Here is a 16,999-nt window from a genome sequence, read left to right on the forward strand (position 1 = left end):
AATTTGGCAACCTGGGCCTCAAACATCACCTTTCTGTTGAAGGATGGGTCCTGAAAACCACCCTGGACAGACTATATAGTATTAGCTTGATTGTGAATCGTTTGCAGAAGTCAGCAGTGATGGAATTCTGCCTGCATTTCATTCCAGGAATGGAACTCATAAATAATTACTTTTTAAAGTATTCTCCCAAAATAACAAAGACCCCCAAAATGGTGGTAGTGATTTGTAAAGTACCCTGCTGAGATCCTGCAATACAAAACACTATTTTCTCTATTGCAGAAAGCATAGACAAAAATCACAGAACCATTGAATCACAGAAGGGTTTGGGTTGGAAGGGACCTTAAAGATCACCTAATTCCAACTCCCCTGCCATGGGCAGGGCCGCCTTCCACTAGACCAGGCTGCTCACAGCCCCATCCAGCCTGGCCTTGAATGCTTCCAACGATGGGACACCCACAGCTTCTCTGGGCAACCTGTTAGATACATAGGTACAAAAGAACTTCTCACTCTTATTTTTTCTTGCAAGTAGGTCAGGAAATAAAATACACAAGAACTATGATTTCTTCAAAACACTCCAGCCCTTGCAAATTTTGTACCTGACTATTCACACCAAATAGAACAAATAAGGACAACACAATCTGCATCTCTGCCTGCAAACTAAGATGCAGCTGGTGTGTCAAATTTTACATCTGCCAGCCTCAAAACTATGCCTCTAAGTACACGCTACTAGAGATAATATAAAGTGCTGCAGTATCCATAAATTATGTCTATTTGTCATAATGACCCTGAGTTTCCATCTAACAGGAACAGTAATAATTAGAGTGGGACTGGATTGTTGTCAGAAGCCTACAGAGCACAAAGCCCTTCACTGCCAACACGTGACCGATGGGAACAAACACTGTGGACACTCAAACACTGTGTCGAGCCGACGGTTCCCATTTGCCCAGGGCTCTACCAGGATAATGGTATCTCGGGTAATCCCACAAGCTTCAGAGCAAGGGTGCGCTCTGGACATCTTGGTAAGAGAGCTAACATGCATGCGAAACAGTTAAGGCAAATAAGGACATGTCAATGCTGTGGTAGTGAGGCACCTGAGCCGTCCCTGTCTCTCTGCCCCACTGGTGGGAGCTGAAGCCCTGGAAGCAGCAGAGCCACACGAGCGAGGTGCCAGGCCTGTGACAGCCACGTCTGCTTCTCGCCATGGTGGCTGACCCAAGTGCAGCCCCATTCCCATGTGGCTGGGCTGCCTGGAATACTTGAGGTACATGACTAGACCTTGCTCTGTGCTGAGCCGTACTGTCGCCTACATTCATGATTACTCATTTGCATGCACTGGTGGCCTCGGCACACAAGCTAAGTACAGTCTCTGCCTTGGAAAGCTGACTTTGGGTGTGCTTCTGCTAACACTGAAATCAACAGACTTGGTTTTGTTAACAGGCAAGTTTCAGACCAGTCTAAAACACTCCTCTGCAAAGCCTATTAGATGAATATAAACCAGAAGAAAAGAAAAATTAAAGTAAACTCTACATTGTTGTCCACAACTGATAATAAGAATTCTGATGCTACAAGTTTGTACTATCAGCACCACTTTTTTCCCAAAAAAACTTTGGTCTCTCTTCAATAATCTGTGCTCTAGCACAGCTGTGTTGCTGCATTGGCACAGCCACAATATAAAATGCTACCATGCAGAAGGTCAACGCTGAGATCTGACCTTGATATTTACGCACCAAGGAGCAGAGTGACAGTTTCGCAGCTCTCAAGGGCTGTACAGGATATTTTGCCATTCAATGCCAACTACTCATGAAATAAAGCTTTGGTAGAATGAGTAAGGAAACAAGTTTATTAACTGTCCTCTCTCTGCTTTGGTACTGCCTGAGCCGCAGTTCAGCAAAAACATTTTAAAAAAAGAAAGTAATTTAGGTAAATTGCCCTGAAATCCAACACAGAAGCCACGGTTCTGAACATAAGCTCTTTGATCCCACATTGCAAAAATAATGCAAGATTGCTTATCTGTTGCCTATACATTTCCAGCTTTTCCCTTCCCAGTGCTTTTTCCAAGCAATAAAGAAACAGTACTACTGGGAGTATTCAAACATTTAAAGTAAAAGAAATTTTCTATATCCCCTGTTCCCTGCAGTGTACATTTCCAGCAAAAACAATTCCCCACATATCTTCTCCCAAAATCCCGACCAAGCAATACCCTCTAGAAACCCAAGCACCTCACAACTGATGGAATCCCAGCAACGAGCAGGACACTATTCCATCTGCCTCACCAGCAGGCAGCCTGCCAGCTTGCTGCCAGGGTCACCCTTGGCAAGGTTCCTGTGCAGCTCCCTCCTCTGCTGCAGGACAAGCCATCTTCCTCCTGCCAGAGCAGCTCCTGCTGCCAGGCTCGGAGGGACTCCAGGTCCTCTCATGTCCCTGTCTGATGACTTCTTTTGGACAATGTTCCAGTGCTCATAAGGTACACAGATTTTTAACTTTGTAATTACTCAATTTGTGTAAAGGAGAAACTGTGACAAGCCTTTTTCAGGTATGTTTCTTTTTCTTTTTGACCAGTGAAAACCCCCTCAACTTTACCTAAGCTGTAAATGCTTTGAAAAATTATAGGTCACAGTGCTCAGAAGGCAGCTATTCCGTTCAACACTGCTGAGCTGACCCTAACAGAAAGACACTGGTTATGCAGATTGTAAAAACTGAAATGAGGAGTTGATTAAAATCAGCAGAACATCAATATAAATCATTATAAAAATACATGCACATAAAAAACAAGCTCAGAAGTGTCTGTTTACAAGCAGAATGACATTAAAAGGAAAATATTATGGTCACAAAGCACTTCAAACTTAATGAACCCCAGAATGAATATTGCCTGGATGAACTTATTTTTACCTCCCTTTTTTAATTAAATAACCACATATTCTGCCTTCTTCAAGAACCTCCTGCAGAAGGTAGACAGTGACTATTTAATGAGCAGCAACATTTTTCCCTTTTTTTCCATGCTCATGCCTTAATTACTAAACAATGTTCTCAGCCTTCTCTGAGCATATGTGGTGGGGGGAGAGCTACTGTATGGTGCAGCCTCTGAATATTCATTGCAACACACATTTATTCATGATTTTATCTTATAACCACCCTTTAGAGCAAAACCATGGTGTTCTCCCCACTGTATAGCTTAATAAATGAGGATCAAAGAAATGAAGGTCGAAAGCAACCATTAGCCCAGAGAGGATGATATGAGACACCTACACTGGGATTCACTGTAGCAAAATGCAGGCATCTGCAGAGCAGACCTGAGGTAGCTACACTGAGCTAGAGACCTAAACTCCCTCTACAAAGGGAGAAAACTGACATTGAAAAAAGTGTTTTTCACCTGCCCTAGTTTAGGCACCTACATCGAGATGAGCTGAGCTATTCTTTAGAACATTTCTCCCAGTGACTGTTTTTTAGATCACTTAGTACTATGCAGCAGGTGACTGATGAAGGAAAAACATATGTAATCATTCAAATTAAAATCCTTACCCTAACACATACGGTCCAAGACATCTGCGTAAGTCTACATGGACATCTTTAATTATTGTGTTTCCCATCCCTGAAGAGCTGAACTGAAAGGAACTTTGCAAAGTCAAGAAAAAACTTTCCTCCAATATACACAAAATCCTTGGGAAAAGTCATCACAAAATGCCTTCTCCCCTGAGCACGCTGAACTGTATCCTTTCTAAGAACTTCCAAATGCAGCTAAGTCTGGGTGAATTTTCACCACGATAAGCAGAAAAAAGACTTTCCTGAAAAGGGCTTTCTCTCCCTCAGCCAGTACCTACTGAATGCATGTCCGTGTTCCAGCGCTTCAAGAAGACACATCTTCACAACGAGTAGTTTCTCCAACCTTGTCATCCATAGGCAAAACAACTTTCTCTAATCTCATTCCTGGAAATGGCAGAACAATTTTGCCTGAAAATGCTTTTAAAAAAAATAAAAATAAAACCACAGACTTAGGCAATTACCTGGGGAAAAGTGGAAGAGGGCCACAACAAAAATCTCAGCATAAACTGCTTAAGTTTTCACTGTTCTTAAAATCATGGGTTTAACTGTGAACCAGGTTACAGAAGTCTCACAAAAGCCATTCCTTCTGCAAGGGGGATCATAAAGAAGGACAGAAAGGATACAGCATTTCTTCTTTGCTTTTCCTTTGTAGCTGTTTCCTAGTTTAAACATAGCAGCTGATACTTCTCCCACATTCCATATCCCACTAAAGAATGGCAAAAAGCACAGAGACAGACCAGCAGCACCAATGCCTTGTCGTGATTAATAACATCAAAAGCTAAGATTTGAAATCTGGGCTCTTACATGAAAGTCAAAAAGTAAATGAAATGCATGGTGGCTGTTTATCTAAGAGTTTCTCTAGCATGCTTGAAGGTGGAGACTTTTGCTGTGATCTAGCTTCAGACTAGGACGACCTGTAAAACTCATCACAAAACTGGTAATTTCACGCATGTACATCCTGTTCCCATGCTAATGCTGAAGTACCAGAACAGAAAAAATCTTAGCAAAGGGGCAAAGAGAAAATGGGCCTGGCACGTTCTCTTTTCATTGGTAGGCAGGAGAGGACTGGGTGGTAACTGGGTGCAATTAAAAAGTGTAAAACCCACTATTTTTAAACGATTTGCATCGGAGTTAGGTCCTTGTAATACAGGTCTTTTCTATACTTCAGACTTGAGTTGGCTGTAGAGTCCCTAAAACAGATGCTCTTATGCTGACAATGAAGTAAAACCTTGATTTAGTGCTACAAGCACTGCTTGAACTAGAAAATTTCTATGCTGGCAGAAGACATTTAACTTGGTATAAACTGGGTGTCCATTCGGTGAGAGCTGAGGAGGGGGCCAAGGAAGCACAGCTCTGCTGTTTATTTCCCTATGAGCAAAGCTCTTCAAACATATGACAAGAGCTAGATTTTTCCCTTTGGCTCCTATTTTAAATCCCAGCTGAAATCAACGAGAAGCTTCCCACTGAGTCAAAAAGGCTCAGACCAGGCCTCGGTTAACTTCATGAAAGGCATCTGACATAAGTATCAATAGTTCTTGTTCTCATCCTAAACACTTCAGATGACAGCACACTGCAGCACTGCCGTGGCCAGGGATTAGATGCAGCTTCCTGTGCATGCAAAAACTACTAAAGCCCGTGGAGAGGATCACCCAGCAGAGCATATTCAACAATCAAGATAAAACTACACATTTAGCTAAAAATGCAATTCCTGGGTATTTAATACCCGAACTAAGTGTTTATTTTAAAATGAGGATGTTAAATGTGAATAACAACAGCTAAATGCAAGTTGCTGGTGGTCTCCCTGAGCAAAAAAATGGCAGGAGGAATTGCAGGGAAAGTTTGGCTTAGATTTTCTTTGCAGCTATGCGGGATGTTGTGCCAAAATCACATTCATGACAGAGGAGAAACCACAGGCTCATTGTGTCTGCAGTCCAGGATTTTTTTTTCTTTTTTAATTTAAGCTGCTTGAAGCCTTTAGATTTCAATTAAGAACTCAGGCAAGATGACCTGAAGCAGCAACAGCTTTTGGATATAAAACAAAGGATAAAGAAAAACTCAACTAGGAGTTTTTAAAGAAGGCGTTGAGGGACTTTATAAGTAACATAAAACAAGTCCCAAAGCTCTGCCTTAAGGTGTACATATTACCATCTTTTCATGTATCTAACCTTTGGAGTATCTGCCAGAAAAAAGTGAAACTAACCCTGTAATTCAGAGGCAATACAGGTTATAGATGCTTGTGTGTAATACAGTAGGAAACCTTACCCTAGAAAGACCTTTCCTTCTCATTAGCATCCCCATCTCTGTTCCCCTATTGCCTCTTTCTTTTCTCCCCAGAGCCTTGTTGCCTCTGATGCCCTACAGCCAATTTCATCTATTGTCAAAACCCTACTCTAAATTTCATGCCGGTAACCTGAGGGTCTGGGTCACCACAAGACTTGATGTGCTTCCAAGAATGAGGGCTTTTATACTGTGTGGGTTTCTGCATGTAAAAATGTGATTTTGTCAGCCAGTGAAGAAATGTCTGGAGGCACAAAGAGGAAGGAAGAAACCTCAGCTTGCCACAGCTTCACCTGTAACCTTGGGAAGGTGTCATACCCTTCATTACTCATCTCGTCAGGAGAGCTCATCACTCTTTTTTTTTGGCTGCAGTGAGCCATGACTTCTCTGCTAGCGTGAGAATTGCAATTAAAGATGAAACTAGTGAACGGCCTAGGTAAGTACTCTCCATAAAATCACTGCCACACTCTTCTCCTCTTCCAAGAAGAAAACAGGTAAGATTTAAATGAAACCTGCAGTAGGTGCTTGCCTTTGGCATGTTCAGTTATCACAGAAACATCATTTTGTTAAGGTCCTCCAGCATCTACCCTGAAATAGCAACATGACCAATAAACAATAGCTGTCAATATTCTGGCCAGTTTCCTTACAAATGAAAATCATGAGACTGACAGAACGTCAAACACCACTAGTGTGAGTCACCAATGAATTGATTAAAAAAAGGAAAATCCAGTGATTTTTTTAGCTGAACATACAATAACATACACAGAGCAATTCTGTTTCCCCAAACCACTCTGATAAATACTTAGTTCACAAGCTACATGCAACATGATCCCTTTAAATGAACAAAGCATGGTAACCACGCATTTAGGAAAAAGATGCAAAGACAGGTTATAATGGATGTTTAAAATTACTGTAGGGAAATGTGGTTTGAATAGGAAATGCACAGAGAACGCAACATTTCACTCATCATATAGCTAAGCAACACCATTGGAAGTATAATTCTGTGTACAAAATCATAAGATTGGCATTGGTGCAATTATTTTCGAGTAACTATGATGACTCATTCAGCTTAGATGTTGATTTTTTTCCCCTACCTACACTTCCAGCTCACAGGTCTTACAACTGTCTTTTCTGAGCTGCAAACATCTCCCATGTGCTGAATACTACATGGTGCAATCTCACAGGATCTGCTTCAGATCTCATTCACACCGGTTTTGTGCTAGAACACCATTAACTGAGACAGTTCATATTTAGGCAAAACATCTTAAACAATTCATATTTTAAAATCCATCCTTTTTCAGCATAAATGTTCTGTAAAATGATGAATGAACTACGAAATTCAGTGTAAAGGGATGAAAATCTGCCCTAATGCATTCCAATTTAACCTCTTAGTTTATGCCCAGCACAGGTGCTCCAGCAAATGACCTGAGGGATTCTTGGGTTTTCTCCCCTTGGACTAACCTGTCAGGCACAGTCTGTGTGTGTCACACCAACAAAAAAAAGGCAAGAGGATGGGGTAGTTCGGTGCTTGACTTTTTAAACACAGGGGAAGTCTTGGGAGACATTTAGTGTTTTCCTCTTCCTGGAACAGAGGCAGGAATGGAGCCTTTGCTTCTGCTGTTACGGCCTTAGAGGTGGGCCCTTCTAGATACAGCTTCTGGGGTTACAGCACAAGCTCTCTAATATAAAGAAAATTGAATCTATCCCATATTCATTAGTCTCTTCAATGACTGCAATGCCACTAAACCAAATACAAGGCTGAATTTTTTTAATTGGATTTTTTCTGACTACAGTCTCTCTTGCATTGAATTACATGGCACATGCAGAAAATCCTTTAATCTCCAAGAAGCTTAATTATCATCCTCTTTGTAAAACTTTCACACCTGCACTCTGAATTTAAGTACTTCAGCTACCTGCTCAATTTTTTTCTTTAGACCAGGATAAATCAGGATACTTCATCCTTGTTACTCTGCTGTTGACCAGCACACTAAGTAACAGATAAACCAATTTACTGAAAGACCTCTTGACTAACTTCCAGCTGACCAGAAGTATGAGCATGTAGTAGAGATGACAATTCTCTTTCATACTGCATTTCATGGCACTTCTGGATAGCCCTCATGCAAAGTGGAAAGACTTGATCAATACTTTTTTTCCCATCTTTTACTAAATATATGTGAAGGTTATTTGCTCCTTCCCTCCACTTGCTTGGAACCTGCATGGTGGACAGGAGAGGTTATAACAGCTATCTCCTTATTCCATCACTTATTTCTAAATACTTACTAAAAGAAGCACAACAGCACATTATTAATAGGCAGAGGCTGCTTCTATCTGAGGATCCAAACCCTTGAATTAGCGTCTAAAAAAGTCAAACCATGTGCTTTGTGATTCTAGTTTAGGAAGGCTCTACTTTATTGAATGCCCACCATGAAATACATTAGATATTTCAGACTGAATTTTTTGATTTGTACACTATTTAGACTAACTGCATACAAGTATAGGTTTCACCTTCCTGACAAGTCTTTGAAGACAAATTTGTCCATTACTCTCAGTACCCAGTAAGTAAAACACAGAATACTTTCATATATGAAGCGGAACTTGGAAGACAGTAACTGCACACACACACCACCCCCACCCCCATCCCCCCCCCAGTTATTTATGACAATTACATTGTATTTTCAGTTTTCTGTTACAGAGACATCTCATTTCACCTTTACGCTTTTTTCTCCCATACAAAGCAACGTTTATTAAGCTGCTTTTAATGAGGCCATGGTTTCAAAAGCACTAGAGAGAAATGTTAATTGGACCTGTTAGAGTAATTTGTAACTTCTATGGTTCAGCTAAATTCCATTTATTTCTCTTTAGGGATGATCAAGAAGTTTGTAAAGAAAGAAGTATCTGTAAGATTTATGAAATACTTGTAAAACATGACAACTCCTCCCTTCTGTAATCATCTACCAGCAACATGGCTATCAAACTGTAACAACAAATCATAACCAGGCAGAGAAAAGGAAGTGAAAAAATTCTATAGGGCAAATGTACTTGGGAATCATAGACTTTTCTCATTAAAACATCTTGATTTTAATTGCTTGCAACTTGACCACAGTTCAAACATTTGGTGTGATTTTTTCTTATGACGGTTACCTCTCTCAAGCCCTATGTTTTTTCTTCCCTTAGTTATTTCAGCTGAAATGGGTCAGCTGTGTCTGAAAGCATCATTAGGGAAAACCATACTGTTCCCCCCTCCCCGAAAATTCTGTAGGCTTTATGTTGAAAATTCAGGTTCTCTATATGTCTTTATTACCTGACAGATCTGGCACAGAGAATCAAGAGCAGAGCCAGGAAGGGCGGCAAGTAGGGCTTCTGGGAAAAGAAGGGGAGGAACTGAGGTGAGAAGGTGATTGGTCTGAAACGGAACTGCAGTACATGAAAATTGGGAATGGCTGGACAGGAGAAAGGGCGAAAGAAGGACACGCATGAAAACTGCAAAAGGCCTTTATGGAGGGAAATCAGCAGTGTGAGAGAAATGTGTTGGAAAATTACCTAAGCCTTACTTGGCAACAGACAGAAAAAAAAACTGGGCTGTAAGGAGAGGGAATAGCATGTTGGGATTTAGGACCTTCTAGAAAAGAAGACTCTAACTAGGTCAGTAAGGAAAAGGAAAATCAAGCAGCTACTGGGAAAAAAAAGGCAGTAATGCAGCTAGGAACCAGGACAAGAACAAAGAACAGAGGAAAAAAGCATCACGCCTAGGTGAAATGGACAGGAAGGAACATGGGAACCTGAACCTTTATAGTTCTCTGCTGTTCAGAAAACATCTTTGAAACCCACTGGTCACATGAGTGTCGCAAGTCTTTTCTGGTCCCCAGCAAGCACATACATACTGTGCTGGACAGCTTGTCTGATAACCCAGCTAACGCAGCAGACTGGTGGACTTAATGATTCTCATCCTTTTGAGGAACTATTTGGGTACAGATGTCAGAGATAAAGTTTTTCCCACAGAGAAATCTAGGTAATGGGACATAAAAATGTGTCAACACTGTTAAGGATATAAGCTCACACAAATTCTGGGAAACAATGAACTGACAGCTGCTTATGCAACACAGTGATACCATTCATTAGGTAGATAAATACTATTTTCTTACAAGGCCCCATTCCACACTTTTTTTACTACTCAGCAGTCCTCATGATGAAACAAGTGTTGTATCTATAAGACAATGCACTGTAAGTTTTGAGGGAGCTAGCAGTGAATGAGTTGGGTGGCAGGTGTGTAAGGCATTAAAAGGGAACTACAAGAAAGGGAAGTCAGTCATGTAACATGCAGGAGACACCTGAGTGCTGCTTTGAAGTACCAGACTCTCTTTCTGTCACAGTTCCTGTAAAGGCTGAAAAGGACATTTAAACTGTACTGGTCACTAATAGCAAGCATTTTCTTGTTTCACTATCAGCAGTCAGTATAATCATCTCTTGATCACACAAAGTACTGATGCATCAAGAACTGAGTTTTCAATTTGCCAGCCAAAAATGCTGTATTTTTTTTTTTTAGAACCACAAATTACCTTAGGTTTCCATGCTATCCATTTATCTCAAGAGATGTTAAGAAGGTATTTATCTTCCTTTTAAACAAGAGTAGATTAAAGCAGGTAAGTAAGCAGGAACTGATACCTGACTGATAGATATCAATCCTTTTATAGGCTCATGATGAGACTCAGTGAAGTCAGCATGTCATATTTAGCAGCAGCATGAGAGGTGAAGGGTTAAAAGGAATAATGCCCATTTGCTAATTGTAAAAAAGCAGTCCTGAAAGCCAGAAAACTGAACAGCAAAAAAAAAAAATATCACAAGGCTCAGACTTCTCTGAAGGAAAAAGCCTCTTTTGGTGCCAAGGATACGTCGTATCCCAAAACATCTATCTTTCTCTAGATGCAATCCTAACAAGCTAGCACTACAGAGAGAGAACCTACTTACTGTACACAACCACGCCTGACTGTCAGTTCATACTAATGTCCCTGATGCAGGCATCTGGCACTGACAGCAGAAAGCACAAATAGTGTGTTTGATAAACAAGGAACTGGTACAATAAGATGAGAGACTAACATGCCAGAGCACATAGATTTAAGTATCTGCTTGGTTTGCACGGTGTGAATGAGAATTGTGCATTGGCCTCTAGGAGAGACAAAAACCCCCACGTTTTACCTAGTGACACATCTGCAAGTGGTATTTCTGGAACTGCTACAGAGAGATGCCTATATGTCTTCTACCTTAAGAAAGAGCCAATACATTTGGAGTGACCTTGGGACACTGAGGTTTTCTCCTTGAGATCTGCATATTGCCTGAAGCACTCTAACTGCGATGGCATTAGAGCCTCAGAAAAAAACCACCAGGAAATTAGTAACTTTGCATTCAGAAAAGGATCTGGGCAGTGCTTTCAATAAGCATGTTGTCACATACCGAGGATAGAAAGAAAATTCAAAATGAAAAGCTGCATAAAAAGGTTATCATCTTCCCTGTGGGTCTTGTGACTGTACTGCATGCACACGTAGCTGGACAGAGGCTGAGCAGGCAGCCTCAATCCTGACGTTTCCCAACTGGCATGCTCAACTTTTTGACTTCAAACATTGTCTTCTAGCATAATTTGTGCATGTGTTCGTGTAGCAGTATTTAAAGTAGTAATACTTCAACTAATACAGCTATCATGACCTTTGCATTACACATGAATTTTCATTCAATCTGTCTCTGAAGCAACATAAGAGAGGAAGCGTTTTTTAAAGGTTTAAGTAACTAATTCATATTTAGAATTTCAAGGAATCTAGGTCTGTTGCTCTGTGACAGCCAGGAGACCTGCAGTTGCAGTCAAATGCTAGAGAATGCTACCTACCTGTTGTGTCAAAGACATGTAAGAATCAAAGGAAATGTTAATTTTAAGTTTATAAAGAAACATTAACAAAAAAGCAGTGTAGAATCCTACAGGCTTCCTGACTTTCCTTCAGCTTTCAAGGTCTTGTAACATTTATAAGGTTTATGAGGATCTTGAGTCTGCCCTTGGAGTCTCTGGAGCTCCTGTTCCTTGGTCTTGCAACTCTATTGCTCTTACAGGCCCCTGTAACTCTGGATATGCTTGAGTGATACTGCTTTATGAAACTTAAGGGGCAGCCCCTAAGTTGCTTTTTTCCCCTATATTTCTTGTCTTGCACAAATTACTGGAAGTCTACGCTGGATCATGGATTACTTTCCTGATGTTTGAAGTATGCAAACTCTCTCTAGTGTTCTTGCTGCCATGCAAAATTACTGAAGGGTGAGGCAGACTCCTTTAAATGTACTCTCATAAAATTGTTACAGCCTTTTGGTTTTGGGTTGTTGGTTTTCTGTGTTTGGGTTTTTGGTTTTTTTTGTTTGGTTTTTTTTTTTTTTTTGGAAATGGATGAACTTACAGATGCAAAAGGCTTGGACACGGTTTGTTAAACTGCTGTCAGATTTACCAGCAAATGATTGCATGAGTAATTCCCTTTCTAGAAAGTGGTAAACATCAAGTTCAGAAAACTGAGGGTGTTGCTCTAGCTAAAGTTGACCAGTTCTATGCCAGGGTGACTCTGGTAGCTTGGGATCAAAAACCAAGCTGACCATATCTGTTTTGCAGAAAACAATTACAGTAAATCCATTCTGGCTCCAGTAAGTGCCAGAACTGTTAAACAGGACAGAGAAACATACGAAATTTGAATTTGCAATATGTTCCTTCTTTCCTGAAGACAACAGAGTGGTTCGAACTAAGAAAACACCCAGTGAAGACATGAGAGACAAAGATTTTGTGTCCCTCAAGTGCAAACAGCTAACAATGTGCCAAAGTCCTGTCAATAGCTAATAGTTTTGTTTGACTACAGTGTACCTGATTAAAATACTACACCAGCAAAAACATCCAAGATTTTAAAAGTAGATTGCTCAAAAGTACAGCAGCAGCAATTTATGAACTAGAATTACATTATAGGCCAGAATTTAAACTCAAGTTAGTAGTTACCTTTGAACTTTGCTGAATGCTCCCTTTCAGTGTAAATACGGAACATTACCCAAGCAGATGCAACCCCAATCACAGTGATGACAGAGCCCAGTAGCATCATGACAGATTTTGGAAAACCTGAAGGGAAACTGCATCTGCTCTACTTCCAAATAAATGTAGTGATAAACTTTTTATTTCTTGTTCCAGAAAGAGACAGTGTGAATCTCTGCCTGCAGCTTGTTATTAGCATTGCATTCTAACTCTCATTCTCACTTTAACTGAGGACACTCAACCTATGGCTTTCAAGCTGTGAGCAGCTCATTAGGACACTTCACCCAGACCACTGCCAAACAGGGAGAACTTCAGTCTTCCCAACCTAAATTTATAGTTTGGAATTAGTATTTTCTCCTTGGCTGTCACAGGAAAAGATTCAGGCTGTAAAATTATTTTGTCAGTGGCAGCAAGTCACTGCTAGCCACTACCGTGCCTCTGCTCCTTCCCCTCCACTGCATGAGGGGCACAGGTGTAGTCACATGGCACAGAGAGCTGCAATATTCAGACCTCTCCCACCAGTGGATGAAAACACGTGATCCACGTAACCATAAAGGTTGGACATTTCAGGTCTAAGGATTACAAAGAAAGTGATAAAGCCCACAGAGTTAATGTTACTTCCACACAGCTGTGTGTAGGGCAAGTCACCATAACCGTCTCCTCTGCAAACCCCACCACCACCCCCAGCACCACCCATGGATCCTCCCTAAATTTAAAAAAAAGCATGTAGTTCCCTCTAAAATCAACAAGGAGTATAAACAACCACATTGCTTTATGACCAGAGTAGGTGTTTTAGAAAACAGAAAGATGTATGGAAGACTGCTACCTCCACAATTTCAAGCGAAACTTTTATAAGGTTATAAAATATTTTCTGGGAAATCATGCTATTGCCTTCCCCTATTTTCGTCAGGGATTATCGTGGGATTTCCAAACTCCTACTATTTTAAGGTATCTTTGAAACTGTACAGCAGTATATTCCATGCACCAACCTGGAAACATCTTCAAAAGAATAAATTAAAAAAAAAAAAAAAAAAAAAAAGACCCAACAAGCTAACAATATCTCTTCCAAGAAGCTGAATTGAGAAGTTTACTTCCTAGGACCCAGCTGAGCAGGATACTTCAGGGTGTATTTAAGTAAGCACTAGTGTAACACCAGAGATCAACGGGACTAGCCACATCTCCTACATTATTTACACACTTAATTACCCTGCACAGAACCCCTTGATGTTTTCTTTTACTCCAGTTTCTCTAGGTTCCAGAAACAATAAAATGTACAGGGTTCTCAAGTGACCTCTTCAAGACTTCAGGTGAAGGAACTAAACTTGGAGAAATACAGCATCTTTGAAAAAGCTTATGCTTACAGGAGAATAAAAAGTCAGTTACACACTACTGGACTATAGCTGAAAAATAGTTCAGGATTATTTTCTTCATCCAGTGTAACCTTTTCAAATCAAGTTCCAATTTCATGCTATCAGAATATATTTTATGGCTTTTTCCAGTTCTGGTTACATGGAGAGCTACTTTACAGGATATAAGCATCTGCCAGCAGCAGAGAAGACATTAAAACAAGTAATGGTACAATTATATTTCTAGGAGTAAGATATTCTACTGAAAGTTTATACCAAGAGTACCCTATTGGATGCATCACATCAGAAAACTATGCAGGGTATGCAAATCGGAAAAAATCAAAACTTACTCAGGGCTAGATAAAATCTAACAAAATCATAATGCATTAGAAAGAGAGCCTACTGGATTCCTCTTTAGTTCTCGCAGACACTGCAGGGCCACCATCCCTTACATTCCCCAGTGTCTGATTCCTTTTTCCTTCCTTCTTTCTGACTCCACAGGTCTCAGGTTCTTCTACCTCCTTAAGTTTCCATAGCATAAAACATTCATTGCCAGGAAGGCAGGAACAATAAATCCAGATTTGTTACTGAGAACAAAAGGCAGACAGCAGAGATTATTTAGAGAGAGAATAACATGAAGAGAGTGACTTGTGGGTACTGCCTGTATAGTTATAAACCTGCAATTTCCGGGTAGGTTCTGTATCCTCCTGCACTGAGCTCTACCCAGCTTACACTGAAAAGAAGGTTCCTGCCTTGAACAACCTGCAATTTAGAGCACAATAGAGCTTCTCATTACAAAGTTTTGTCCTCACAAAAACCTGCAAAGATTTCTAAAAGATCCTCAGTGAGACTGAAACAGATTGCTTCCCTGCGTTTTACAGGACAACAGGGATGGGAGTTTTCTCTGAAATTAAAGCCTCGCTGGGAACTCTGTCCGTCTAAAGCCAAGGGTTCTTTTTGCAATGAGATCTCGCTCTTAAGAGAAAGTGGAGTATAAAGAATCTGGTGTTAACTGTGATGACAGATAGGGTTTGGCCATCCATTGTCTTCCAAAGAAAAAGAAGAAATAAATGAAAACACCTAGTTCTCTTCAGGTTACAAGATCACCTGCGTTTCCATTTTCCGTGTGGGAGGTTCCTGGCCAGACACTCAGCCACCTTTCTGGGCATGAACCTTGCACGAGTGTCCAGCACGCCTGCCAGACACCATGCAAGCCTGTCACTTCACTCCAGATAGTTAAGTAAACAGAGATATATATTATAATAAAAAAATAAATAAATCTGTGTCTTGGAGAAGAACAAAGTGGGCTGTTCCAGAATAAATAAATATCTGACATCATTCTTCTAAGTATTAATCTTTTCCAAGGCTTTGAGGTTTGATGGTGCTATTTCACAAATTCCTGTGAGGCTGCTTTACTGCTAGGCTAGAAATCTGACAGTGAAACTGAGGAAAAGAAGAGAAAGATCCTGAAACAGAGAAGAAATATTTCAGTCTGACTGTTTTTTCTATTTCTTGCTACCATTAATTTTCTGTGTCTCGCAAAAATGGAGGCAATATGACAACTTTCAAAGCAAATGGAAATAACTCAGTCCCAAATCTTTTGTGAAAAATCATCTGCTCTCCTTGACTTTCCAAAAAACCTCCCATATCTTCAGTGAATTCAATCAAAGTTTGTATAAAGTGTAAGCTCATTTTTCAAGCCATGATTTGCCACCTCTGCACTTCTTAAGAAATCTTCTCTTCCCTGTTCTTTTCTACGTGGCAGTTTTGTGACTTTTTAATAATGTCTTGGTCATCTAGAAGCATTGGTAAAAGGCAAAAGAATTCTTGTTAGAGCAAGTAAACCCCTCTTTCATGTGACAGAAATGCTTACACTTCATTAACCTTTATTATAAACTAGTCACTGGAAAAGTTACTTTGCTAGAATCCACACTCTCGTTTCACTCTACAAACCATGAAATGTCGGAATGCTAAATTAGAGTAAAATACTGCTCACCTCCTTATGAACCCAAGATTAATGATACGGTGCGGAAGGGAATAGCGGTGCTACTAGAAGCGTAACAGGTCACAATCACTTCTAAAATAGCTCATCAAAAACAGGCAGCAAAACATCACAGATGGTTCCCAGAACTAAAGCCCCACTCCTCAACCTACCCATCACTGAGACGTCGTATTCGACCAGCAGAGTCGCCTCCTGTCCACACTGTTTGAGAATACTCATGGCTTCAGCATGTGTCGTTCCCAGCAGTCTGATCCCATCCACACTCAGCAGCCTGTCTCCAGGTTTGATTGTGCCCTCTCTGAAGGAAGATTAAAGGAATGATCTTTATTAATATAAGATAAATTGATTTGGAGAGAATACTATCTTTATGCAAAGCAATTCTCTTGCACCTTCTCTGACACCCATCCCTCTTGCCTTAACACTTAACATTTACTTTGACAGCAAGAACGTTCAGAGGGCGCAGTGGAAAGGAAATTGCTTTAATTGGAAAGTCAGTGACTGGAAAGCGGCTTAACACATAGCTAAATAATCAAGTCATGTTAAATTGCAACTAAGTATAGCTTCTGCTTCAACATATGCTTTCTTTCTGCCTCGTCCACACAACTTCTCTTTCATACATACATAAACACCTCCTCCCCCGACATTTTCTTAAAAATAAATATGAGGTGCAAACATGTGCATGCAGAAACAGATTGAAAAATATGAATATCCATTCACTGTTTTTCTTAAAAAATACCCTTACTTGGGCAATTCAATTGTTGTTTTCCTCCTACCTAAAAATAATTTGGCTATAAA

At 40.4% G+C, this 16,999-nt stretch overlaps 1 protein-coding gene across 19 annotated transcripts in view; it reads right to left on the reverse strand.

Annotated features, from left to right (window-relative positions):
* GRIP1 (glutamate receptor interacting protein 1) overlaps window positions 1-16,999 on the reverse strand; it is a 330,428-nt gene that overhangs the window by 57,126 nt on the left and 256,303 nt on the right. For all 19 annotated transcript variants that reach the window (XM_080390724.1, XM_080390732.1, XM_080390731.1 and 16 more), the window contains one exon: window positions 16,357-16,502. In XM_080390724.1, the coding sequence (XP_080246850.1) occupies window positions 16,357-16,502 (146 nt within the window). The remainder of the gene's footprint in view (window positions 1-16,356; window positions 16,503-16,999) is intronic.

Source organism: Falco punctatus (genome assembly GCF_963210335.1).
Source record: "Falco punctatus genome assembly, chromosome: 6".
Classification (NCBI taxonomy): domain Eukaryota; kingdom Metazoa; phylum Chordata; class Aves; order Falconiformes; family Falconidae; genus Falco; species Falco punctatus.